Genomic DNA, 26,186 nt, shown 5'->3' with positions numbered 1-26,186 from the left:
AGTATGTCTGCTATGGCCAGCAGGCATGAACCACAAAAAATCCTCAAAACTCTTCAGAGCCACCGAGGAGCTGATGAACCATTGTCACAGTTGCTAAGCAGCTGAGAAAAATGGCAAGAGAAGTGGCCAAAGCCATCTCCACGACACACAGAATTCAGATCAGTAGTGTCACTTCTGAAGGCTTTGCCCACGCTGAGAAACCCAAAGCAAACAGAGCCATTAGCTCAAGAAATGCAGAGCAAACTGGGAATCCTCGTTAATTCTTTCACTAGGGGGGCACTCACTAATTTGTTTGTCAGAAGCATTAGGAAATAATATCCAGATGAGTGTGACCTAAGCCATAGGACTTGTTCTCACTCAACTTTGCAAAATAAGAGCAATTAAAGAGGCAGAGAACGTACATCCTCCTAAAAAGGGATTGAGTATTTTAAACTGCTATTAAAAAAGAAGTAAAAATTGCAAGACCTGCTCAGCTAGAGAAAGGACGTTGTGTTCTTTCTGTGTTTTGAGCACACACCACCCCCTCTACTATTATTAGGACTCATTTTGGAGCAGGAGCAGCAAACCAGATGGTAATCCCCAGTCTCAATAAATGGGGGTCTCTCTGTGTTGTGTCTTCTCCTCACCCAGCCCTTGCATTGCCAGCTCCTGGCTCAATGCAGGGCAAGAAAACAAATTTCTTTGGCAGATGAAATTGCTGCTATTTAAGGACAGATATTCGTCTCTGTCATTTGTTAAGGTCTGGGTGTTGTTAAAAGTATGGTAAGAAGAATGGGAGAAAAAAATTAAAAATTGAATGATCTGTTTCTTCAGCCAAAAGGTATTTTGTCCTGTCAGGGCTGAAGAATTTCACGTGCTTATGTACTTAGTGTTCATAGCATGCTACTATTAAGCTAAAGTAGTTCCAGACTTTATTAAAATAAAAATTGGTTAGAATTAACTCATAGTAATTTAGTGAATTGCAGGGTTTTTGCAATATGTGCAAATCTGAAAAAAATAAAACCAACACTTTTTTTTTTAGTATGTGTTAAAATATCCTTCCCTTTCCTTCTGATAAGAACTATGATGTAGTAAAAGTTGTGTGAAGACAAGAAGTTTGTAACCTGTACAAGAAATAAACAGGGTACAGAGAATATTGACACCAAGGACAGAGAGGCTTACTGGAACCAGTGTGATGAGGAAGAAAATTTTGTGTATGTGCCAAAGAAAACTAAGCATGATTAGGTCCTCAGTATATTAAAAGCATTTGGGGTTTATACAGACCCTGCACTCCTTCCTTGCAATGGTCAGTTGGATCTCAGCCTCTGTTCTGTGGAATATTCAAGGGTTTCTGAACAATAAATCAACCTGAACACCAGCAGAGACCGAGGGGTGCATTCCAGAGAGAAGTATTATTTTGGTGTATTTGATGGAGATGCATTTCTAAATATTGACATTTAGATTGTCTTGCTTATCTTATCTCAGGTGCTTGTCTTTGCACACCCTGTACCTTCTGAAAACAGGTGGTGTTTTGTGCTCATGTTACAGCATCTGATGGCAAAACAAACACCCATAAAACAGCCACAATGACATAATAATGAATGTGCTTGGTGTCCCTCAGAGCCCAGCTCACATTTAGGTGTCTGCTGTCTCCAAGCTGCTCTGGAGGGGACCAGATGTGAATAAGAAGTGTCAAGGAATCACACAAATAAATGCTTCTGGCTGCTTTACGAGAATTTTTTCTATTCAATTTCAGCTTAAAAAAAAAAAACTTGATTCCTTATTTCCTGAAAACTTGTTGAAGATCTGACATTTGCTGCTGCAAATTTCAGTTTTGCAGATCCAGCCTTCACATTCAGAGCAGTTTCCCTGTTGGTGGTATCAGCGATAGCCATCTCAACACCTACATTTTAATACCAGCAAATGAGTTGAGTAATTCACACAAGACAGAACACCTAATCGGTGCTGTTCATGCAGGTGGCATCCTGGCAAAGGCTTTGACCTTCAGCAGTTCCACCTGAGTCAGCTTTCTGGCCCAAACCCAACATTTGAGTCAGCTTTCTAACCTGCCAGCAATTTGGAGAGGGTAGAGGTTTGAGGGGATTTTGTGTTGCTCTTTCCTGTTTCAATCTAAGGTACAAAACTCAATCAGTGGAGCTTAGTTTCACCCTGAACAGTTAACTCCCTCCAAGAGAAAAATATGGAGACCAGAGCTGCAATTCTGTTTTAAACAACAGAGTATTTGACAGTGAATAGTAATGAAATTAAAAAGGGATATATTAAACTACCTTAAGTTTAATTTAACTGCCTTTTACCTCACTGGAAAAGATGCCTGGAGGACTGTTGATTGTGTGGCTCTGGATTAAGGCACGTTTTACAAAGAAAAGTTAAGACAATTCAAAGTGTGAAAAGGGGATTCTGAAATCCACAGAAAGGCCACTGGTTTTCCTTCTCTGCCTTGCTTTCTGGTTCCTAAAGTTCTTTTCTTTTCCCAGAAATATTTCAAAGGGAAATTAAATTTTTCCAAGGTATTTTTTGAACTGCCAAGCTAAAAGGGGCACCACAACATGACACCCCAATATTAAACTGGAGCATTTGCTATGAACCTCACCTAACCTGCAGAGAGCTTACCTAGACCTGCAGGAACCAAAAGCAATTAGAGTCATAAATCCCACGCAGTGGACAAAACAAAAACTTTGCTCTTTCTAGAAGAGCAGGACATTCCTGTTGGTTTGATTTGTGATATGACTGGGCTGCAGGAAGGGTTTTTTGAAGAAGGGTCTCATCATTCTGGCCTCAGACACAATCAATAGCCAAGGCAAACTGAGGAATACCAATGACTCATTTGCTTCTTTGTTATCCAGGAATATTTTTTTTTTCCCCCATCTGAATTGAAGCCCTTATGATTCTTATTGCAAGATAACCAAATGGGAGCAGCAGAGAAATTAGGGAACATGATGTAACAGTCCTTCAGGATATGATCTAAAAGCCTTTTCTCGCCACAAAATCCAACGCAGCCAAACCACAGGACAAAAACAGCTCAGAGCCTATTGTCTACTTTTCTTACACTGACAAGATGCTGATGATCTTCTCTCCGTGGAAAAACAACTCCAGAGAGTCACCCCCCAAACATGCTTTTTATACTCCGTTTTCCCCATTTCTATATTCATCTCCCCAAGTATGTCCCAAAAAACATCTACTTGTGTACCATACTATCATGGAAGCAATTAGCTCTAGAAATTAACCACAATGCACATTTAAACTGATATTGCACTTGTATCCAAATCATCACCACGTTGTTATGGTCATGTTATTTATTGTGATTTAACTGCTACCAGCCTGTTTAGAAGGAAAACAACTCTCCTAGAGGACTCAGCCATTCCATAAGTTGTAGTTTCCTGCCTTTAAGAGAAACAGCTGCAGTATAGCTGAATGTCAGATATGAGGTTCTTATATGCAACATAGAGTTCAAAAAAGGTGAAATTTGAAGTGTTATTTCCAGGCAAGACATTGTTACCTCTGACATCATCTTCATCAGGATGGATGTGTATCCTCCAAGATATTTTCCAGGTAAATCTGGTGCTTCTCAAAAGTGACAAAGATGGAAGGATTTTTTTTCATCATCTACACAGTTGTTCAAAAGCCTGTTTGAATTCTCAGGTCTGCTTGGAAGGCAACAGCAGTTGTGGTTTCCCCGAACAAAATCTCCAACAAGAACTTCACTGGCAAACATGCTGTGGTGATCTGTGCTGGATGGACAGCATTGATGAGAGCAACTGGCATCTCTAGCAAAGCATCTTCCTAGGAACCAGAAAAAAAACATGGGTGAGAAAATGCATAACCAAAGGGACAACCACCTGTTATCAGCATTTTATCAGTCAGCTCCTCAACAAGCACCTTCTTCTCTTTCCTTCCCAGGTAGCTCCAAAGCCATCCTTGCCAGGTGTTTCTGCTTGAGTTTGTTTTAAGGCATCCACAGATGGGGCTGATCTAGCAGCTTTCATCACTGATTTTTGTTGTTTTACATCTTACAAAAGGTCTAAAGGATCACAGACATACAGTAGGAAGCAGAGCATTTTCCCTGCACTCTGGAAACCCTTCAGTAATTTTGTTGCAGACCCAGCCCATTGTCCCTTTTCCATGCACTCCCATGAGTCTCACAGAGATCCTTCAGTCCAAATTCTATTTACAGACAGCAGGAATATGAGATTAGCTTCCTACCTGGGCTTCTCTTTTCCATATGCTCTTTCTACCTGCAGGAAAACACTATTTAAAAGAAACCTTGCTAGTAGAACAGGAGTTAATACAGAAATACAAAATTGTCCTAATGTGGAAGAGGAGAATTAAAAGAATATGCCAGATGCTGATCACATCTCATTCAGGGATAAAGAAAATAGATCACAGGTCTCTCTCATGCTCTTCTGCAGCCCTGAACTCTAAGACTCAAAAGAAATAACACTCTAAGTTTTGGTCTCAGACCACAGCTTTTCTGACAAAACACTGGCCAGCAAGCAGACCTCATTTCCTACAAATTCAGTATAGCTGTTCTCAGGGAAGAACTGATGCAGTCACTTGTTTGGATGTGTGGAAACATTTTCAGTTCCTCTCTCTATCAGAGGGGTAAAATCCATTCAACCAGTTATACCAATCCCCTCACTGGCCTTTAAATCAAACCTGTCTACTAATTTCTCATGTTCTATTCGGTCATGACCAAGTTTGACACAGGAAAATGTGTAAAATTACACAATTACACCTACAAAACAAAGAGCAAATCCACCAGGGTTTTGACTGAATGCTTTTTCTTAATTTGCAGAAAACGTTCATGCCAACTGGAACCAGTTCTTTTTTTCCAGGAACACTCAGTTTTGGTTGTTTTTTCCTTGGAAAACTCTAAATCTGGACTGGCATTTCTGGTTACTACCCTTGAGCCCAAGAGATCCTATCCTGTTCTCTCTCCACGTGTGAAATGACAGTGGTAGGCATCCAAAACAGGGAGCTTTGGGTTCAGTTCAAGGACAGGATTAAATGTAGGTCTTCCATACCCTGGGGAAAAACTCACTCCTCTGGCTGTGGTTAATCAACCTCTCAGATTTCATGAAAAAAAAAAAAATAAAATTCTGGCCTTCTCCATTGTGAATGAGAACATTACAGCTGCAAGAAGCCAAGCAGTAAAGAAAACATTCCCCCAACTCATGTTGTTCTACCAACAGGGAGGGTATGTACAACTTGAACTTAATATGGTTTGCTGGTTTTTTTCCTTAAAAAGGTCACAGAATCCGATAGTTTTAAAAGTGGCTTATGTAAAGCCAGACTTACAAAACAAAATTTGAATGCACCCCAAGTATAAACCTATTTATAATAGCCACCATTACAATAAAAATCTTTCCAGTTGCTGGGTTTTCCTAATTAAAACATAAATTTTCTATAAACCCAGACCTAATTCCACAGGGCCCCAACCCCTTTTCTTCATCTCCCCTCCCTCCCCCTTTGGGATTTGGTTATTTTTCCATCATAAATCAGGGAATCGGAGCGGTCGGCTCCCGAGGAATGCGCCTGGGATCCGAGGAGGGTTTGCCTTCTGCCAAGGAGGAACCACCCACAGGCTGCACAAACGGGATGGAGACCCAGCCAGCATCTGAATGGCTCCTCTGCCACCCGAGGGAATGGAGAAAAGTGGATACAAACAGCTGGAAACCTTGCCAAAGTGTCAGGCTTCGAGTCCTCCAGACCCTGCAGATTCTGCAGTCCTTGTAGGTTTTCAATTTATTTGCTACTGGCTGGGAAAAAAAGTTCTGCAACAGGGACTGAGGTGTTACAACACTTTTGGTTGCACCTCCTGGTCATTCCCAAAGGAGCTGGACAACACTAGGGGTGCAAGCTGGGATTTTTCAGAGCTTTCTCTCACTTGTTCATGGTCCTTCCTCACTCTCATTCCTGTCCCAGGGTGCTCTAAACTCCTCTGAGAGTTTTTCCATTAATACAAAAGAGATGTTGGACTCTGAGGAGCACATTTCTTCCACCCAGAGAACATCTGCAGTCCTAAGCAAGCTGAAGCAAAGCTGTGCAGACATTGGGATTTCAGAACAGGTGTCCAGCTGGAAAAGAGAAGGTGAAGTTGTTCTGTATCAAGTGCACATTTATCTTCCTTGTGCACTGACTCATCCTCATAGACGAGCCCTGGTGTTACTGTAGTGAGTCATCAAAGCAACTTTATTTATAATCACTCTGCCTGATGTTTCAAAAACACACACAGGACCTAAACCTTATTATAGCAATGCCAAATGAGTTGATGGTCTCCCAAAGATCATGCTTTGATTTGAAATTCAAGAGGATGACAGAGTTTTAAAGGAGAAACAGTCCTGGGAATTGTGAGCACTGAGGCTCAACCTCCAGATCAGATCATCAGCTGTCATTTAGCTCAAAGTAAGAGCACAATGGAAAAACAAAAATTTCTGTGCACTGGCCATTTAAATACAAAGTGCTGTGGTGTGAATGGACAAAACTGTGTCCCCTAAAAGCTCTTCTGCTCAACCATCCCTGTCCCTCTTGCAGCTGCACATTTTGAAGTAACGTGTTTGCAAACTAACAAAACCAGTTCCTGGCATATATTTTAGATTTACTTGATGCAAGCTGTTACAGACTACCTTTTCCCAAAGCAGCAAGCAGGTGTGAACAGATATTTATTTATCTCCTGTCCTATTTCAGACAGTGCTGAATGATCCCAGTCTGAAGGAAATGTGGAAGGAGCATTGACTGAAACGAGTTTGACCAAGATTAACAAACTCAAGGGATTTCCATGAGGAGTCTTCTGGTCATGTTTCAGGGACTGCCTCAGAAAAAACTGTCTTTATATTCTCTAGAAACTCTTCTCTCTTACTAAAGCAAGCTACAGGTAAATGTCCATTGTCACAGTGGAGCTCTGCAGCAAGATGTAGCACACTGGGCTTTCAGCAGTGTTAGCTTTTCCTTGCTTGCTTGGCTACATGCCTATAAACATGGCTAATAATATCATAACCTAGACCTGTCTGAAGAAATTACCAACAGCTCTTCAAGCATGATCCCTGCATCACCTCTCCTTACTACAGTCAGGCCATGTTGGCCTTTTCTGGCCCAAAAAAAGTCGTGGCACAAATTGTTCACACAATGCCTGCTGAGATCCTAAGAAATTATTAAAACTGGGAGAGGAATCAGAGAAGGAAAAGATCACCTAAACCACAACAGATCATCAGCATCTGCTTTTGCTCCCACCAAAACATTCACTTTCTTCTCTTTTATTTTTCTTCACTGTTACAAGACTCCACCCATCCCTGTTCCAACAACATTGCACAAATTCCCCCTAACTGATATCTAATTTTCCAGTCCCACTCTTCCTCCTGCTCTAGGCTACAGCACCCAAAAAACAGGAGGTCAGCCTTGTTCCCTGATCTTCTCAGCTCACCAGCAGGCTGTGTGGCAAACCAAAATTGTGTTTTCTCCAGCCTCTATGGCTATGCATGCCTCAGTTGGACCTGTTCATCCACCTTGTCACTAGCCTTAATGGCAGAACATAAAACACAACTCTAGAAATTCCATCATGGTGTTTTTCCATCTCTCTCAAACTTTTTTTTGAACAACCCCAGCCATGTAAGTTGAAAGAAAAGAAGGTGGGAAGCTGCCCTGGCAGTCCCCAGGCCGTGGGGATGTCTCCTCAGTGCACTCCCCTCGCAGCATGCCTGCCACAGTGACAGCCTGCCAACGCTGTCAAACCCACCACCCAGCCTACCTGCACCCAGGCGACATCAGCAGATCTGTGAGTCACCCTCCAGCGGGAGAGGACTCAATAAACAGACATTATTTCCCACAGTCGAGAAAATAATGAGCAGAGCACCCCATACCTTTTCTTGCTCTGCTCCCTACTGCCACTTACTGCAGGGCTAGGGCTGCTGCAGGTTTTTGTCACAGAGTGAGGATTCAGGTGTGTCTGGGCAATTTTTTGAAAGAGTTGACCAATGCACTATGAATGAGAAAGGAGGGTTTTGTTCCCTGGGAATGCTGCCCGGGAGAGCAGATGTCATTGTGAGACACAGTGGGATATTAGCCTCCTGTGCTCCTCCATCCATCTCTGCTCCCTGCTGCTTCTCCTGCAGCCATTTCACCACCACTCAGGAGGGATCTGTGCAGGTTTTTTGAGCTGTAGTGACTGCCTGAGGAGCTGACTTTCCCAGCTATGTATTTTCTTCCCTTCATGTAGAATCAATCTCCAAAACCACTGAGCCTCAGAGGGTTGCTGACCTGGCTTACAACCAGCACCAGCTCCTCTTGTGGTGCTGAAAGAAGAGACCTTCTCCTCTGGCCTTGTGATGATAGCACAGGGAAAACACTCACAGGCACCTGAAGTGCTGCCTGTGAAAAATTTTGGGGAAGTTTGTGGACATATTTTTCACTGTGCCTCACTCCAGATGGTGATACAGAGCAAACATTTTGACCCATCTGCAGTGCTGTGATGCCCATCACAAAACCATGCCTCTCTGAACTGCAGAATCCTTCTCCAGGCCTCTAGCCTCTGCCTTACACCACATCTTTTCTGTTTTCCCCTGATGTGACACAGCACCTCGCATTTCAATCCCCACCCCAGGTGCTCTCACTGTTTCGCTGCTTGCCAGAGCTGCTCAGGAAAATTCCTGCCTCTCCTCACAACCTGGCAGCTGGTGCTGCCCACCAGATGATGCCTCAGCAGCAGCAGATGATGCCTCAGAGGCTGGGGAAGCCCAGAGCCTGCAGAGCTCTCAGATCCTGGATCCACCAGCTGCCATGCAGTGACGTGCCTGGATCAGGCTGGGTGACTCAGGCTCAGCTCTGTCACCAGGGAAGATGTAAGGATAAGAACTCCCCACACTCACTGACAAAAGCTCACAGTGATGGAACAGAGCTAGGAGAAGATAAAAACCAGGAGGAGCTGCTGAGGTAGTGCTTGGCCACTCTCTGATTTCCCAGTCTGCTTACAGCTCACTTGCCTTGAATAAACTTCTCTCTTTTCCAGCTGCTGAACAAGGCCAGCAGAGCAGCATCACTCTTTTTCCAGCCCCAGACCTGAGGAGGGGACATCCTACCTGCCTCTTGCTCCCTTGGACCAGTTTTGGAAGACATTATAGGGCAATGCACACCACCTCCTCTAGACATGGATGACACACACATTTTTTAAGGATTTAATCAAGGCTGCCTTCCCCAGCTCACAGCCTCCTTCAAATATGGTATGTCATGAGCAACCAGCACTGCACATGATTCCTTTTTCAGCTCTGCACAGGATGGGTATTTACCCAAGAAACTCAATACAGTTCATAATTGGCTTAAGCTACTATGGCCCAGACCTTTTTCTTTCCCTGTTCCTCTCTCCCTGGCAATGGCCACAGCAATTTGGGGAGTCAGTGCTCCTGTTTAGAAAAGGCCTGACTGGATGGTACAGTCACACCCAAGGAAAAGCAGTGTCACCTGCATGTATGCCCACTGCACACCAGGGTAAAATGAATTCATGTAGAAAGTCAAATTACAATGCAAACAGCCACCCACAAAGTGTGTGCACAAGAGGGACACCACATCTATCATGAATTGTCCATTAGCATTCCCTTCAGCATACTTGTATCCTTATTGCAGCCCTTTATTTCCTCATTATAATAAATACATAAGGAAGGTTCCCCTATTTACAATCTTAGCTCAGTGTGCTGAAATATCAAGGAGAAAGAAACATTACTTTAAAGTCTCGACTCAGACCAGAGCCACCAGGTTTGATTAGTTCACAAACTCTGTTTCAAATCTCTTTATTTGATGTTTCACTTCTTTCCCCTTCCCTTCCCCTTCCCTTCTTCCTAGCAGAAGCTGCTTGTAATCTATGAAATGTTACCTCATCGCTTTCACATGGAAGCAGAAAAGGATTTTCAATGGCATTTTGGAAAAGAAGCTGCATGACAGTTCCCCTGTAAGAATGTCAAGAGGTAAATACAAAGATTTTTTACTTTTGAAGTCTGTCTCATATTTCTGTGAACCAACTTGAATTCAAAAGTGCACTGATGAATCTGAAACCACAGAACCACATCTGCCGAGGTTATAGGGGCAGCACCTTGTTCTGGACAAAGGGGAGAGATATTGGTTAAAAATTGGCTTTGGGCCACAGCAGTGTCACTGGCAGGTTGGATTTAGCATTTATGCAAGTTATGGGGAAAAGCCAGTGATTTACACAAGTCAGATCATGGACTCGTGGGACTGACGGGAAAAAAAGGTGATTTTCTGGCATTTGTTTTTCAGCAGAAACATGCAGAAAGCAAACTCTTCTCACATGCAAAGAACTTTCAAATTAAAATGAGTTTTCAAAAAAAAATCCCAAGCCATCTGTAAAGGCAGCCTGTTTTCAGAGCTTAGTTTCCTGGGAGCATTGAGGAAAATCAGAAAAAAATGCAAAAATGTGTGAGGTGATGAAGAAAGCACTGGGAGAATATCTGCATCCCTTTTATTAAACAAAGCTAGCAGGTGCTAAGTTCAAAGCAAGGCAAAGGAAAGCCTCCCTCAAGCAATATCCCATTCAGCTGTGGGAATATTTGCTACAAGATGTTGTGGAAGCTAAAACTTCATACAGATTTAAAAAGTGATGGAATAATTACTGAAAGAAAAACACATCCGGGTTTATTACATATATGGATACCAACTCTGATGCAGGAGATCTCCAAGCCAAAATTTGTTTGGAGGCAGGCAGAGCTTAAGCTGGCCCAGGGTCTGGAACTGGCCACTGCCACCTAGGGACAGGGACAGGGCTCTGGTGGCTCTGGGAAGCATCCTCACAGCGCTCCATGGACATCTTCTCCATCACCTTCTTTTTGGTTTGTATTCCCCTTAGTTTGTATTCCCCTTTCATCATGTGCCATTTCCATTTTCATGTCAATCGCAATGAACACACACCTGAAGAGCTAACTGACAGCTGAAGAATGAATTACCACCTGGTTTTCTTCTTGGACATATCCAGACCAAAAGATCAAGAGACCTGGCACAGCCAGTCCATGTTCAGGAGCTTCCCAAAACCATCCTCAGCTCCCATCCCTTACACCTCCTTCACCTTGGGCTGTTCCTTCCTTGCACCAGCATCTGCACCAACATCTGCACTTGTCCTTGTGGGAAGAATTCCCACATTCCCTTCTGTGCTGCTGTAGCAGTGGCTGCTTAAAATTGATAAAGAGTTTCTCACCCCTCTCACCCTTGCCCCTGTAGGACATGCAGGGTTGCAGCACCAGGCACATCCAACCCGGGTTAGACATCAAGCAAACTGATATTTCACCTTTGAAGTTGAGCTCATGCTGCCAACAACCTGCTTGAAACTGGACAGTGCCAGTCTGGTCAGCCTGAATTACCTTCTCTGACTGTGGAGAGGTTAAAGCAGCAGCACAGTTTGGAGATTGGAAATAAGGAGAGGAATTATCCATCAGGGAAAAAAAAAATTGGCTTAAAGGACCTGCAGGACAGCATTTTATTTGCTAACCAGGGGTAATTACCTAGAACTTGGAGTTTCCCAGTGCATTCCAGCTGAATTCCACCTCCCATCAGAAGCTGTTTCCTGGACACTGCTAGGGTTGAGGACTGGTGGGGTTGTGTATCCCCAGAGTTCCATCCAGCTCTTCAGTCTGTGGTGTTTGCTGCCTTCTCCTCAGCCCTCCCAAACAGGATTAGAAAGATCACCACAGCTCTTAATATTGTCCAGTTATCAACACATGGGATACTTTTCTGGCACTGCCTTCTGCTGTAAGTTGTTAGGATTTCCAAAAGAAGAGAGCAGTCTCCTCAAGGATGCACACACAACATTAAAAACAAAATACATTAAAGCAGTTTGGAAAGGCTTTGGTTTGGTTAAGAAAATAAACAACATTCAGACCTCAACCTCTCATGAGTGATGTAAGTAAAATTATGAGATGTTGCTGAACACATCAAAATAAATGTGGGGAGATGCAGAGGCAAGGAATGAGACATGAGGAGACCACATGGTCAGGGAGGGAGAAGAGAAAGACTGTCAGCTTCTGGCAGTTTGCTTAACAGCAGTCTGCAGAGGGAAACCCAAACTCTGCAGGAATTCCTGGACTGTTGTCATCATTTCACAGCCCAGAAAATTGTCCAGCTTCCAAATCCTCAGGGAAGAAAACAAGTCCTAAAAGGTTTGGATTTTCTTTTTGCCTGTGCTCAAACCTAGGCATGCCATTTTCTGCCCTCTGAGTGTGCCAGCCCAGGGAACAAGCACTGAGCAGAGCCTGAGCCTGGTTAGATAACAATAGCATTATTTGGTCATTATCCATGTTTCACCTATAGAGGTCAACACATCTGAATTTGCTTGGGTTCTGCAATAAAACCTAATAAAACCTCCACAGGTGTGGGAATGGATCACCCCATCCATGTCCCTCCTGCCACTGCAAGGAGCTGTTGATGAACAACAACTTTCACAATCACCTTGAATTCGCAGTCGTTAGAGGATTACGTTAATTTTAATGTCGGTTGATATAATTTAGATACAGAGGAGTCCTGCAAGTTGATTTCCCAGTTATGTAATGAAGTTTTGCATTACTTAAGAGTGTCATTAATTATGTTTCAGCTCAGGAAACAGCCTAGATGCTACATGTTATGAAGAACTAAAAGTTGAGGGGGAAAAAAACCAACATTCCAAAGGTCAATCCAGGAAGGAAAACAAAAGCCAGTGAGAAGGAAACACCATGGAGTTACTCAGACTGTTCAGATAAAGCAGCAGCTGGAGGAGATCTTGATGGGCAAAATATATTTTGATGGTGTTGTCACAAAGTTTAGGTTTATTTAGTAGCCTACAATTTGATGCAGTGAAACTAATCACATCTCTGGCTGAAGAAATGTACAGAGGGCATTCTGTTAGTAAGGAATTTGACTTGCTCAGTGAAAACAAAAAACAAATTAACCAAACCAAACAAACAAAAAATCCCACAAAACAAAACAACAAAAAGGAGTATTTTTTTTAGACATTAGGACAGATGTGAGGACCCTCAGTCAAATATGTTATGTGAAGGCAGAGGTTGTGTCATTGCTAAAATGAGGTCAGTTTGTATGAAGATCAAAGAGGAAAAATTATATGAAAAAAGACTCTTAGAAGAACTTGCTTGAGCTGAGAGACAAAATGAAGGTCAGCTGGCCTTAAGGACAGCAGAATGCACCACAGCTTGAGATGGATGCTACAGAACATAGCAAAAAACTCCCATAAACCTACAGGATTTTTTAAAAGAAAAACAAACTGGAAGTTGGAAGGTTCTATCTGCAAAATGCAGTCAGAAAGAGCCTGCAAGAAGCAAGAATGAAAGTGTGCACCAATTGTTTAAGCAGAAACCAACCTGACTTCCAACACCTCCTTTGGACTTAGCAAACGGAAAACAATATTGAAAATAAAATATAGTTAAGGAAACCAAAGCTGAAGATACAGACCAAGAAAAATTATTCACAGAACACACACTGAAATAAAACTTCTCCTTGGGAATGGGTAAAGGCAAAACTTCCTCCAGTGGTGGGGATATCATGTGTAGACATTTCCCAGGTATTTCTAAGCTGAGCACTGGCACACCAATTAATGGGCCCTCTGACATTGCTGCAAACCATCTGGAAGGAAAATCTAAACTGATTAAGAACAGATGGATAAGAACCAGCTCTGCCTTCCCTGTTGCTCCTATTTGTAAGCTAGATGTAAAAGTAACCTTGTAAAGACAGCTTGAGTTGCTCTGGGAAATAATGCCTAGGACTCAACTCACCAGACAACAGGCACTGAAAAAGAGCAGGAAAAAACAGAAATAGTTGTTCCCTGTGATTTTTCTCCTGCAGGCCCCTAACTAAAGACCTGTGTCCTTCCCCAAACCCCAGCCCTCATCATTACCACACTGATCTGGGATCACTATTCCCTCCATCTAGAAACAGCCTTGTTAAATAATGCAATTGTTGAGCGTGTCATGCCAAGAACAATATCTGTGTTTTCTTCACCTGGCACCCACACAGTGGGCATGCCAGGTTATGGGGCTCAGGCTGATTTTTAAAAGTCTGTATGTTTTGGAAAATAATATGTCATTCAGCATGTTCAATCAAGCATTAGGTTTCTGCAGTTTAATCATCCTGTAATAAATTCTGTCAAAATTGTTTAAAAGGTTTCTTAAAAATGCTGAAAAGTCAAACTCGGTACAAGTAAATGAAAAGAAAGCCTGAAAACTTGCTGAGGTGCTATTTAATAACTAGACCAGTTGCATGAATATGTAACCAACTGTGTTAAAGCTAGGGATGCTGTGAAACTCTAGGAGAACCACAATAAAAAATCAATTAGAAATACATCATGATGAAAAGATCACCTGAGCTAACATCCTTGCAGGCAGAGACAAAGACAGCACACCTGAACACGTAGAAACAATAAATTATTTCTATGACTACAAAAAGCAATTGATCCTTCTGAATTGTTGCTGATTCCTGAAAAGCAATTGCTAAAGGAATTGCTGGAGAAGCTGCTGATGGCCAGGAGGTGACAAAGGGACTGTGCTGCTGCAGAATGAGCCCAGCCCAGCCCTGCCCATCCCCTGTCTGTCTGGATGGCACAGCAAGCAGCAAACCCCTCAGAAATCAGTCTGGCTACTCACAGTGCCCCTCAGGCCAGAGCTTTTCCATCACCATCCTGGTGACTCTGAAACTGTCAGTCTCATGTGTGAGTCAGAAACAATCAAACCCTTTCGCAACAAGGTACGGAGATCTTTTTTTTTTTTCAGGAAAAAAAAAATTGAATGAAAAGCCAATAGATCAGTGCTTGGTGCCTGCCAACTATTGCACGTGCTGCTGATGGTTTACAAGAATTTCTCATCCAAAAGGTTGCTGAGGAATGCTTTCTGCTCAGTGCTTTGAAGGCACCCAGGTACTCCAGAGGTTCAGGCTGGGAAGAAGCTTTAGCAAATTTGTCATACTGAACAAAACCCCCATGAAGAAATATTCACAGATTAAGTTGCTTTTCAGTTTTACTAGCAGCTTCTGCTCTCAGTGCCTCACTGATATACTCCCAAGCCTTTTAGCTTTAGATTCCCAAATCTGCTTGGGCTAGAGGTTCAGAATCATCTTATGCCAGTTAAAAATCACACTGCAGCCTTCTCAGCTCTGTGGTGGTGTGACCACAAGCAGAACTGGAAACCTCTCATGCCGAGCACCAAATTTTGGGTTTGCGTTTTGTGGGGGTTTTGGCCAGGTCAGTTTTCAAGCAGGTGAATTATCTGCTTCCCCTCACCCAGCAGCAGCACCTCCCTGGGGACAGGACTGCCCCTTTGGGCAGTGGCACAGAGGGAGAGCTGTAAGGAGTGACCATGAGAGAGCATGAGCTCCTCACAAAGAATTTCCATGTCAAACCCACTGCTCCAGCACCTGCAGAGCCCACAGCAGCCCCACACCAGCTGCTCACACCAGACCCTGCCTGATCTGCTCCATAAAACACCCAGCACCTAATTCTGGAGGCTGTGAAAAACACTCCCTGCAGTCAGAAACAGTTTTGACTTACTGGAAAATCTCATTTTCTTCCAAACTCTGCATGTTTGCACCTGTCCTCTGCTCTCTGCCTGGTTTTCTCTTTTTCAGATCAACAACCTTTTCCAGTGGCTTGGCCTGAACCTCAGCAGGCTCTCCCTTCCCTTCTCCTGCCTCTGATGAGTTTGGCAGCCACACTGTGGAGCTCACCTTGCTGCAAACAACATTATTCCACATGATGGGTGGTTTCTTCTGTCATGGAGAGGAAAGGGGTAAGATGATTTATACAAGGGCATCGTTCCACAGAGCATTTTGTCTGACAGTTAAACTCTTTCCAAACTGTCCATCTCCTAACTCCTGTCCTGCCCAAAGGCTGCACATGCAATCCCCCTTAAGCAGATGAAGCTGATGCCTGAAGATTTTTTGCCTTTCTTTTTATATACCCTTCTACACATTTTTATACCTTTTTTATATTTTCTGTACCCTTTATACAGTCTTTGTATCCTTAGCCTACATGCTTATAATTTTTGTAATCTAATATTCTAGCTTAGTTTTGAAGTCCTGCAAGGTGAAAAAACCAAACATTCACAGTAAGAAGCCAGAAAATTCTATACTATCTCAAAACTCGAGGCTCCAACCTTGGTTGAAGACTTCTCTCTAAAATATATTTATTAAACTGGACTCTAGCCTCATTTAAAGGGAAGTGATTAAAAAAAAAACTTCATTTATTAAGTTTCTTATTGAGAGATTTTAAACAAATATGCTAATTTGTAAAGTCCATAAAATTCTATACGCATTATACAGTGGATGTGCATCTTGGTGTGTTCCACCTTTAAAAAACTGTGCATCTAGGATCCTATTAAAATACCAAAATAAAACCCTTTTACCCCTTTTTGCCATATGATTTTTTTTTTTCAAATAAAAAATATACCATATATTCAGGAAAAAGTCACTTTGAGTGACTTTCATTTTTACTTCCTGACTGCATGGAAAGTTCTCTGCTCACCTGTGGCTGACAAGACTAAATCATCAACTTGCAGGGAACAAGGCAAAGTTCTTTGCCACCATGAATTACAAAGCTCCAGGATGCAGGAGCTCCCTGCTGTTAACTGGAAAGGCAGGCCATGATTCCTCTCTTGTGCCCCATGATGTAGGTATTTTCACTTTTCTTTTTTCCATGTTCCCTGCTCAGTCTCCCTGTGGCTTATTAGCACTGTCACAGGCAGGAATCACCCCAAAGTGACAATATTAGTGATCAAGTTAATTATAACTCAGTGGGTGTCACTACACCAGGGTACACCTGCAAGGCAGGTCTGTCCCATTCCAGGCTAGAGATGGGGTGAATGCTAAGGTTTAGCACTTCTTCTGGGGAAAAAATAGCTCCTAACGAAGAAATATGTCCCCAAAACCATCAGGGGATTGACACTGGTTCACTGCCTCACTAAGTGTTCTAAATCTACAGCTAAAATCCAACAAACATTTTTAAAAATGTACTAAAGAGCAATTTATTCAGCGTGAATTCCAAGGAGATTCCACCGCTCACTACAGCAGCACACAGTGGCTCTCCATGCTGTACTCCAACACATAGGCAGGGTAAACCTGCTGCTTCTCGAAGATGACAAAGATGGAAGGGTCTGTGGGGTCATCCACACAGCTGTCATAGAGTCTGTTGGAGTTGCTGGCTCTGGGGGGAGGGCGGCAGAACTCGGGGTTCCCCCGCACAAAGTCCCCAACCAGCACCTGAGCCACGAACATGCTGTAGCGCCCGCCGCGCGAGGAGCAGTACTCGTGGGAATAGCTGGCATCTCTGGCAAAGTAGCTGCCTGGGGACCAGAAAAAGCCACAGGTGAGGCAATCCACCAGCCAAGGGACAAACATGCTAACAGCACCTTGGCAGGCAGCAATTCAACAGCCCCAGCTAGCTCTCCAAACATTCTCGCCATGTGTTCCCATGTTGGCTTATTTTAAAGCAGCAACAAACTCGAGACACATTTTGTAGTCAACCTCCCAGTCCCACCTGTCAGAGCAGGTAGCTGAGGCAGAGAGAGGTGTTTTTAGCCCTTCCTGCAGTGGGGTTGCTGTGGGGGGTGCCTGCAGTGATGCAGATGCACACAGGTGAGAGAGCCCCAGTGGCAGGAGTGCATGGGGCAGGAGCCATCAGTCCACAGTCTGTGGAGCACATCCCACAGTCTGGCTGGGTTCTGCAGCCCCTGCTGCCACAGCCCCTGCTGCCACAGCCCCTGCACCCTTCTGCTCTTGTACCTTTCCCATACATGGTCCCATGAGTCCCACAGAGTCTCCAGTCAAAGTTCTGCTCACAGATGGCAGACACATGGGATGGATCTGTGCCATGGAACAGGAGCCGCTCGTCCACCCCTTTCAATTTACTGAGCTTCTTCATCTTCTCTTTTTGCCTAGAGACAAAGGGAAATATTAAAAAAAAAAGAGAGAATGACTTGTTATCCTGGTTCAAACAAGGACAATTTCCCAACTGAACTCCTCCTGCTTCTGGGTCATGGAAGAACAGTGACACAAACCACTCTCAGTGGGGTTACTGCCTGCTTTGCACTTCTGCTGGTACCCTGCTGCCCAGCTGGCTCCTGCCAGCAAAACACAAAGTTCTCAGCATCACTACGGACTGTGTCACCCACAACTTCATACCACATGAGAGAGTAAAGAGACAAACATCTCTTGACTGGAAATTGGTGAGTTCCCATGTTATATAAATCCTGAATGCATAAATATGATTATAAAACTGAGCTGTATGAAGCCACAGTGAAGATTGTATAATCTCTGCCCCTATCTTTATCACCAAAAAAAAAAAAAATCCCTCCCTTTTTTTTTTTTTAATCCTGTTTGGAAGAGACTAAAACCAAAAGAATGAACCTGAGACACCAAAGCTCAGTTATGATGAAGGAAAAGAATTTACTTTTTGAATAACACTAGCAAGAATCATACACACATCCTGTTAGGGATAAAAGGCTCATTTCCACACACACAAAAAGAACACAGATGCAACCCCAACAGCCCAGTCACAGAGAGAGGAGTCCCAGTTCCCTTCTGGGAGGAGGGAGACAGTCTGAGGAGGACAAACAGGAAAACAGATGGATTAGGGGGTAAAAAACGAAGACACTATCAGGAAATGCCAGTCTTCTCGTACAGTAAGGATAATGAAATAAAATAGATACAAACCACTGAAAAAGGTCCCAAAGTGTTGGGTTCTGGATCCTCTGCAGTTGGTTGATGCAGTAATTTTTCATTGTCTTCTCAAAGAGCCTCTTGATTTTTTCATATTCTTGCGAATCGTAGCTGAGCTGTATCAACTGAAAATTTTTAAAACACCAAAAATAAGGTATTACTGACAGTAACAACTCTCAGTCTTTCCAAAGGACTCATCAACCTTCTCACACCTGCTGAAAAGCCCTGCCACAAAAATCACAAGCTGCTTCTGTTTTTCCTGTTAACCCTCCTTCACCATCACTCCCCATGTGGAAGCACAGGCACTGACTGAGGGAAATCAGGGCAGCCCCATGTGAGATTCCTTTAGATGACACACCTCAACATCTGGACTCCTGTTAGCTCAGATTAACCTAAAGATGAAATGCACAGCAGTAGGCTGAAGAAGAATGCAGATTTCACCTTAAACTGACACCCTAGCTCCTTCCTTACAGGGCTAACCTGCAGTTTTACAACAGCAAATAAAGTTCTGCCTCAAACTGACAGAGGAAATACCTCCTTAGGATGCAATTCATCTGGTTTATCAGAGGATGAAGAGCCTTGGGAGAGTGCAATGGACAGGTATGAGCAGCAATGGCCTTTCTTACCCTGTGTGGTACCACAGGGGTTCTCAGAGAGCCTCCTAGGAAACACACATCTGTTCTGAATATGAAACTGTCAGTCTTGCTTCACATCACAGCTGCTTATTTTAACAGACAAATTTAAAAGCTGGTAACATCTCAACTGCCCTGAATCATGCTCTTGGAAAAATCAGTACAGGACAGAGTTTACCCCGCCCATGGGAGAGCTGGAAGGTCCTACCTTGAACCCAATATCAGGTAGTGCACTTTGGTCCCACTGTGGAGGATAGACAGGATGTGACAGAGTCGTGTTTGGGCTGCAGAACAGAAAAAGGAGCCAGTCAGCTGGTGATACTCCTAACCAATTCCCCTTCTGGACAATCCAACCATCTAAAGCAGTCTTCAGGCATCCATTCAGGAGCTAGGGTTTGTTTTCTTTTTGAATGAACACACCTTTGGTTGAACCCACACTTTATTGAACCCTCAGCTTCACATACACTGTCTGCTGGTGCTTCTAAAGCAGAGACAGCTCTTATTAAACTAAATCAGTAGCACAAATAACATTTATAGCAGATGTGTTCAAGTTCTGTTAAGCTGAAATTCCTACAGAAAAAGCCTTAAGGTAGGGTATCTCAAGTAAGTGCCTCTAGCTCACTTCATTTCAGTGGATTTGCCTGCTCTGTTTTAATTTATCCCCAGCTTTCCAAGGGATGACATCCACATGCACCACAGCTCTGGGGATTGGCAGTCCCTCACTCCTACTCACTGCACAGTTTATTTATGAGCGTTGGGGCATAAATCAAGGAATAAAAATTCCTGGCACAGTGGTGTCAGCCCTATGTGGCCTCGCCTCTCGCAGAGAGAACAAATCTGCTCGAGTGGTGTCTCACAGCTGCCAGAGACTGCCACCAAACGTCCCTCCAGAGAGCTCCACGGGAGCCTTGCATCACTTACAAACACTGTCGCTGCAAAATGCACTGCTAAACCAGTCAGGAAAAGGTATCTGGATATGAATTTAAGAAATATAAAACTGCATTCTAGGCAGGTAGGAGGAATTTAGCAGAAAGGTGCTGTTCTCTAGAGACTTTGTTAAACAATGAATGTGGATTACCTCCCGTCTTGTCCACCTTCAGACTGTTTAGGCAGTCGGATGACACTTCTTTGAGTCTGAAAGAGCACATTTGTCTGGACCATGTCTTGAAGGAAAAACACAATTGCTCAATAAATAGACAATTCATTGTCTAGGGACAGACTCTTACACTTTAAGTAAAAATAAAGGAGGAGATAACCCTGAATATTGCACTGTGGTGCTCTCTCTATCCCACCCACCCCAGCCCAAACCTCACAACCATTCCCACTTGCTCTGCTCCTCCTTGGAGATCAGCAAAGCCTCCTGCTAGCACAGGCTGTGAAACTTAGGCAACCAACTGCACCTGCACATGTATTCACACACATGTATTCACAGCCAGGCCAGAGAAAACCACATCTGATGGCATCTACAGCAGAAAAGGGTTTCCAGTGCAGTGGGGCCACAAACCTGCCTTTCCTGGCAGCACAGAGCTGCTCCATGGTGCTAAAAGGAAACCCTGCACTCTCTTCTTGGTCCTGAAGCAATATCACAGAGCACATGCTGTGTGACACGGCTAATTATCCATTGTTTCCTCCTTTAAACACCACTCTTTATCCCTGCCAGGAAACATTTAAAGTTTGGAAAGCTAACGGGAGTTTTAAGACGGGTAAATAAATTAGAAACAGAAAAGCATTTTTCATTTTCCCGTTTCTCTCTCTATGCAAGCAGCCCTAAATTTTTGTCTGCTGCACTCTGTGCTTTCTCTTCCCATAAGTAGCTTGCAAGATGTTGACCACGAGCTCACTTTCCTCTTTGTTTGTCTGATTTCTCATTTCTCCTTTTTAGTTATATAAACCCAAATGCATAAGCCAAGGTGCCATGAAGTATTTACTCTCAACTCTTCTTCTGAATGTACAATATTGTCAGGGATATTTTTTTGACTACAGATGCCCAAGTGTAGAAGCTCACGTGGGGCATCTCAAAACTGCAGAGAAATTTACCTACTGCTCAAGTTCTGCTTGGAGAAAATTTGCAGGAGGAAAAAGACCTGTTCAAAGAGATGCAGACACAGTGTGAAAACCTTCCAGCCAGCTGCACTGTGTAACGAGCTTAAAACAAGGAGATACTTCACCTGCAAAGTCTAACTTATACTGCTGAGACCCAGCCCTGAAAAAAATAACACCATTCTTGTCAGCTAGGTATTCATTCTCCAGAAATTCAGACGTTACGGTGGCAGAGACGTGATGTGGGTGCTGCAGAAAGAACAAGGAAATTACACCTGTTAGAAACCAGCCCTGGTTTAGGTGTGAGGAGATACCAACTGTGAGGAAATACCAATGTTTTCCCAGGTCCCAGGCACAGGATGATGGTTTGAAATAAACCTCTAAGGCTTCAAGCATTTTGTTCTGCAGCAGTAACCCCACAGAGCACAGCTGCTGGTAACAGCAGCAACAAAGCAGCCCTCAGCCTGTGTGGTCAGCTCCAGCCAAAAGATGTCTGTCAGCTCTGGAAAATGCACCCCCTTTCCAAGCCAGTCCCTCGTGAGCTTTCACAGAGTTCCAGTCGTGCTTTGAGGGACAATTAATAAGACAATTCCACCCAGGCAGTGGAGCAGCACTGCAAGGGCACCCAGCAGTGCAGAACACACCAGCTGCAGAACAACATGCTCTAAATAACCCTCCAAAGCTTCACAAAAGCTGTTGGCATCAACAGCAGACGAATCTCACCTCTTTCCCATACTCAATCCACTGATTAGAATCATCCAGCCAGTACCAGACATACTCCATTTCACGAGCAGATGGATAAACAGGAGACAACACAAGTGCAGAAAACCTGGCTGCTTGCTCTGGCCTGCATCAGAAAAGAAATCCAGATTAAATTAGGGGGTTTTCCAAAGCTGTCAAACTACGCAATATCCCTGGTCTGATCAGAAATCTATTCACTTCTCAAAAAAGGAGATTTCCCCCTCCAGCTGGGAAGTGCAGGTTTGCCCCAGAAAGAGGAACTGGTGTTTGTGTGTTCATGGGAAATGAACCATGCTGGAATTTTTGAGAATGAAGGAGGGGTTGAGGGCAAGTCTTACAGACTGAGGACAACATCCATTTCCCTTCTCCTCTGTGCTGATTTGGAAGGGGCAGGTGAAAAGCCGGGAATTAAGGAGTGAAATTGAACCTGGGAATACATGGATGGGGAATAGGTAAACTAATTCTTTTTCTCACCATTTAAATCTATTTTAATTGGCAATAAATTAACTTCCCCAAGCCAAGTCTGCTTTGCTCAGTGATCACCTTTATCTCAGCTCAGGAACTTTTCCATGTTATTTTCTCTCTCCTGTCCTGTTGAGGATGGGGAGTGAGGGAGGAGAGGATATCATTACTTACCAGCAAAGTCTCTGCTCTGAGCTCTATCCTAGACACAGCACCTATGAAGAAAGGAAGATGAAACAAGAAGCCACCAATAATTCCAGTTCACAGGATTTTACTTTGCTTCCTGCTGTGCTTCACCCTGCATTTCAGTCCCCAGTTTTGGACCCAGATAACACTTTTTGTATGCATCTCACCACTTTACTGCCCCTACAGCCTTTCCTATCATGGATCCCATATCCATAGCCAAAAGCTGCCCACCTGGGAGCCACCAAGCTTGCAAGGGTCTGTGCCAGAGGCACTCTGAGCTGCCTGAAGAACCTGAACACGATACTGAAACAGAAACTGGAAATGATCCTCTGTCCAGCTCTGACGCCTTCCCTTTGGCAGGGACTGAGGCTATTCACAGCAGGCCAATGAGAGGAAATTGTGTCAGAGCAGCTGTTTACAGTGCAAAGGTCCACAAGAAAAGGCTTGGCAGCCCCTGGATTGCCAGAACAAAGAATAAGGAAGAGCCCAGGTCTCCTTCGCAGAGGGAGCATTTTCCAGCACTGCCTGCAGAGCACAATCACACTTTGAATGCAGGAATACTGGCCAGGCTTGCTCCTAGAAAAATGCTCCAAATTCTTCTTCTCTTTCATTGCACGGTGTTCAAGAGATCCAGGAGATCCTTGTGGATGTGGCTGTCCCTTTTGTCCCCTCTGCACAGCACCATGCTGCTGCTGGCATGGCTGAAGGACTGGAAGGTTGTGGATTTGAAGTGTGGGATTTGAGGGGAGAGGTGGGGAGAGGGGAAATGGAGAGGAAAGCAGGGAAGTGGGGTGGGATGATGTTTCCAAGCAGCTTTTCTCCACTGCTTGGAAAAAGTCCCCTGTCTTTTTCCAAGCAGTTGAGTGCTTGGACTTGGAAAAAGTTTCCACTGTCCCCTCTGTCTTCCCAGAGGCAGATGCTAACCCCTGCCTGGTGAAACTCAGGGCTCCCAGCCCGCCCTAATCACATGAGCTTTCAAAAATGTCCACTTCTGTCCTACTTTCCTTTCCCCTTTCCAGCATTTCTGTTCCGTACTGGGATTTTCCACTCACTCACCAGCTAACCCCAACTAGAAATAAACAGGAGGTCAAACACTTAAAAAGCAAACAGAAGTATTTTGTTGGCAGGACAGGTTTCCTTCACGTTTTGCTGAAGATTTTGCCTCATGGCCTTGTGCAACTGCAAATTTGTTTTTTGTATCTTAACAGGAATAACTTTACACAGAGGAAATCTTATACTTAAAAAGCAACCTCATGCTACGTTTTCCCTTACACAAGAAAAAAAGATGAATGAAGATACAAACACAACTTACAGCATGGCAAAGTGCAAGCAGGTATCCCTCCAGCAGACCTTAAAGCCAAGCCCACAAGCCATGAACTTCCTGTGTGTCCAACCTCCCTGCTCAGCCACACCCTGGGAAGGCTGTCAGAGCCCAACATGCACCACTTCCCTGCCAAATCCTGCTCTTGGACTGACATTTCCCTGCAAAATCCTGCTCCTGGACTGCCCAGCCACCCCCCTGGGGATCTGAGGGCATCAGCCTTGTGCCCAGCAGGCTGGATGAACCTGCTCAGCCCTTGTCCCCCATGGCAAATGTACCTGAGCCGCAGCAACACCTTGGAAAGCAAAACACATCTGGCCTGTGAGAGCTCCCTGTGAGCACATCTGTACCTTGCTGTGTCCCTGCAGCCTCTCGTTGGGCCCACGGGTGTCTCTGAGGCTCAGAGCCTTGGGAAGCTGAGTAACATTTCCTTCTGGTAATTGCGACAGACGCATGCGCCCTGCCAAGCACGAGCAGCCAGCCAGGCACAGCCCAGCCTTTGGCAGATACAGCTGCAGGATCAACATCACCACCAACCAGCAGTTTATCCCTGCTTCTGGGTTCCTCTCATTGCACACCAGCACTTACCTAAAGCCAGTTCTTCCCAGCCTTCCAGCAGTTGGGGATATTCAGGACCTTCTCCTTCCTACAAGGAGCAGCTTCTGCAGAGCATCATTCTTGGAAAGCCAAAAGCTGATGTTGCCTTGCAAAGAGAGCCCCAAATCTCGGTGCAGAAGGTGGGTGCATCACTCACCCCACTCTGCCCAGGGTTAGGGGGGAGGTTTGCAGCAGGCAGAGCCCCACTGAGCCCCACAAATCTGTGTGTGCTGAGCACAGAGCCCAGAGAGATAGGCTGCTCAGCCCTCGGAGCTCTGAGCCCCAGGTGTTTGTGTTGCTGTACTTTGGAGTTTATCCTCCTCCCTGCTCTTCTCCACAGCAATCAGGAAGGCTTAGGAGCTTTCCAGTCTGACCTCCAGCCTTTCAGAGCTGACAGAGTTTCCCAGCAGAGCTCTGAGGCTTAAAGCTTAACAACAGGTCAAGGAGTCTTGACTACGCAAACTTGTTCACATGCCAGAATTTCTTTAACATTTGTTTTCCCCCACAGATTGTGTTCAGTTGAGTTGCCCAGAACATTTTTATTTCCTGGTGATCCAGTCCCACCAGATCAGTAGTGGCTGAAATCCATAAATCTCTGAGTTTCCAGACAGGGTGCATTCTGAGTACATTTTATGGATATAGCATTTAAACAAACAAATAAATCCAACAACAAAAAAACCCCAAAACCTACCACACACACACAAAAAAAAACCCAAACCAAACCCAAAAATCCCACAACAAAACAAAAATCAACACCACAAATGTGATTATGAAGTTGGACTTACTTTCTTTTGCATCTGGTTGTTCTTGAAGCTCTTAGGTCTATGAGCTTCAGTAAGCATGAGATAGCAGCTTTAGGAAGAGCATTCTGGCTTGGTAGAAAATGTTTACATATCTTTGCTGGGAGCAGCACACCATCCTCCCTGAAAACAAACAACTCTCCACAAACTGGAAACCTGAGCTCACTGTAAACTGATACCTTCTGGACATCATATTTGTTATTTTTATCTCTTTTAATTGCAATGTCATCCATGGAGCTGTTGAACCTGTGATTTCTCAGCCATGGTATTATATCTGTCTGCATTTCCAGTGTCTGACAGGTCTTGGAGCAGCCATCCTATGTATAGCCCTGCAGGATCATATTCCTGCACAGTCAGCAGAGGCACCCAAGTGTGGTTTCCCTGCATATGTCAAATGATTTATGTTCATATAGAAACCATGGTCCAGCAGGTAGCGTTACTTAGTTTCCTCCCAGGAATTTCAATTCTTGTCCACTTTTTCTCTTCAGAGGAAACAAAGAAGGGACATTTCACACTTTCTCTGTTGCAGTTTCAGAGTGCCCCAAGGCTTGCTGTGGCAGCTCTGATGCTCCACCACCTGCACACTGTGCTCACAGGGGCACTGCAGCCTGGAACCAGGCTGGCAGCATCTCGTGCTGCTACCTTAGGATGTGTAAAATCCCCCAAACCAGTCCCTAAGTGGGTGATGTTGGGGTGATGGGGCTCACCTGGTTCTGCAAGGTCTCCTGC

The 26,186-nt window shown here is 44.2% G+C and overlaps 1 protein-coding gene across 6 annotated transcripts; it reads right to left on the bottom strand.

Moving 5' to 3' along the window:
• Nucleotides 1-2,581: 2,581 nt before the first annotated feature.
• Nucleotides 2,582-25,866, bottom strand: LOC146442814 (protein mono-ADP-ribosyltransferase PARP12-like). Of its 6 annotated transcripts, none has more exons than XM_085049559.1 (9): nt 25,443-25,866; nt 22,728-22,768; nt 22,074-22,197; nt 21,479-21,599; nt 20,389-20,473; nt 19,519-19,594; nt 18,673-18,803; nt 17,743-17,894; nt 16,960-17,303 (listed from the first exon to the last, which is right to left on the bottom strand). In XM_085049559.1, the coding sequence occupies exons 3-9, from the start codon at nt 22,131-22,133 to the stop codon at nt 17,023-17,025; spliced, it is 906 nt and encodes a 301-aa protein (XP_084905685.1). In that variant the 5' UTR covers nt 22,134-22,197; nt 22,728-22,768; nt 25,443-25,866; the 3' UTR covers nt 16,960-17,022. The 6 variants fall into 6 exon arrangements, with proteins under 6 accessions (XP_084905687.1, XP_084905685.1, XP_084905683.1 ...); XM_085049557.1 differs by lacking the exon at nt 25,443-25,866 and adding an exon at nt 24,649-25,031; XM_085049558.1 differs by lacking the exon at nt 25,443-25,866 and adding an exon at nt 24,339-24,556.
• Nucleotides 25,867-26,186: the final 320 nt, after the last annotated feature.

Source organism: Lichenostomus cassidix, chromosome 1Ab, assembly GCF_008360975.1.
Source record: "Lichenostomus cassidix isolate B80296 chromosome 1Ab, HeHo_3.0, whole genome shotgun sequence".
Classification (NCBI taxonomy): Eukaryota; Metazoa; Chordata; class Aves; order Passeriformes; family Meliphagidae; genus Lichenostomus; species Lichenostomus cassidix.
The sequence above is the reverse complement of the archived record's forward strand: the minus strand, read 5'-3'. Positions and strand labels throughout refer to the sequence as shown.

Coding starts and splice junctions, on each gene's coding strand:
- LOC146442814 (XM_085049559.1), bottom strand. CDS start 22,133: ATGGAGTATGTCTGGTACTGGCTGGATGATTCTAATCAGTGGATTGAG. Junction 20,474..21,478: donor GTATAAGTTAGACTTTGCAG/GTGAAGTATCTC, acceptor TTTTCCTTCAAG/ACATGGTCCAGACAAATGTG. Junction 17,895..18,672: donor CTTTGGGACCTTTTTCAGTG/GTTTGTATCTAT, acceptor CTTTGTCTCTAG/GCAAAAAGAGAAGATGAAGA.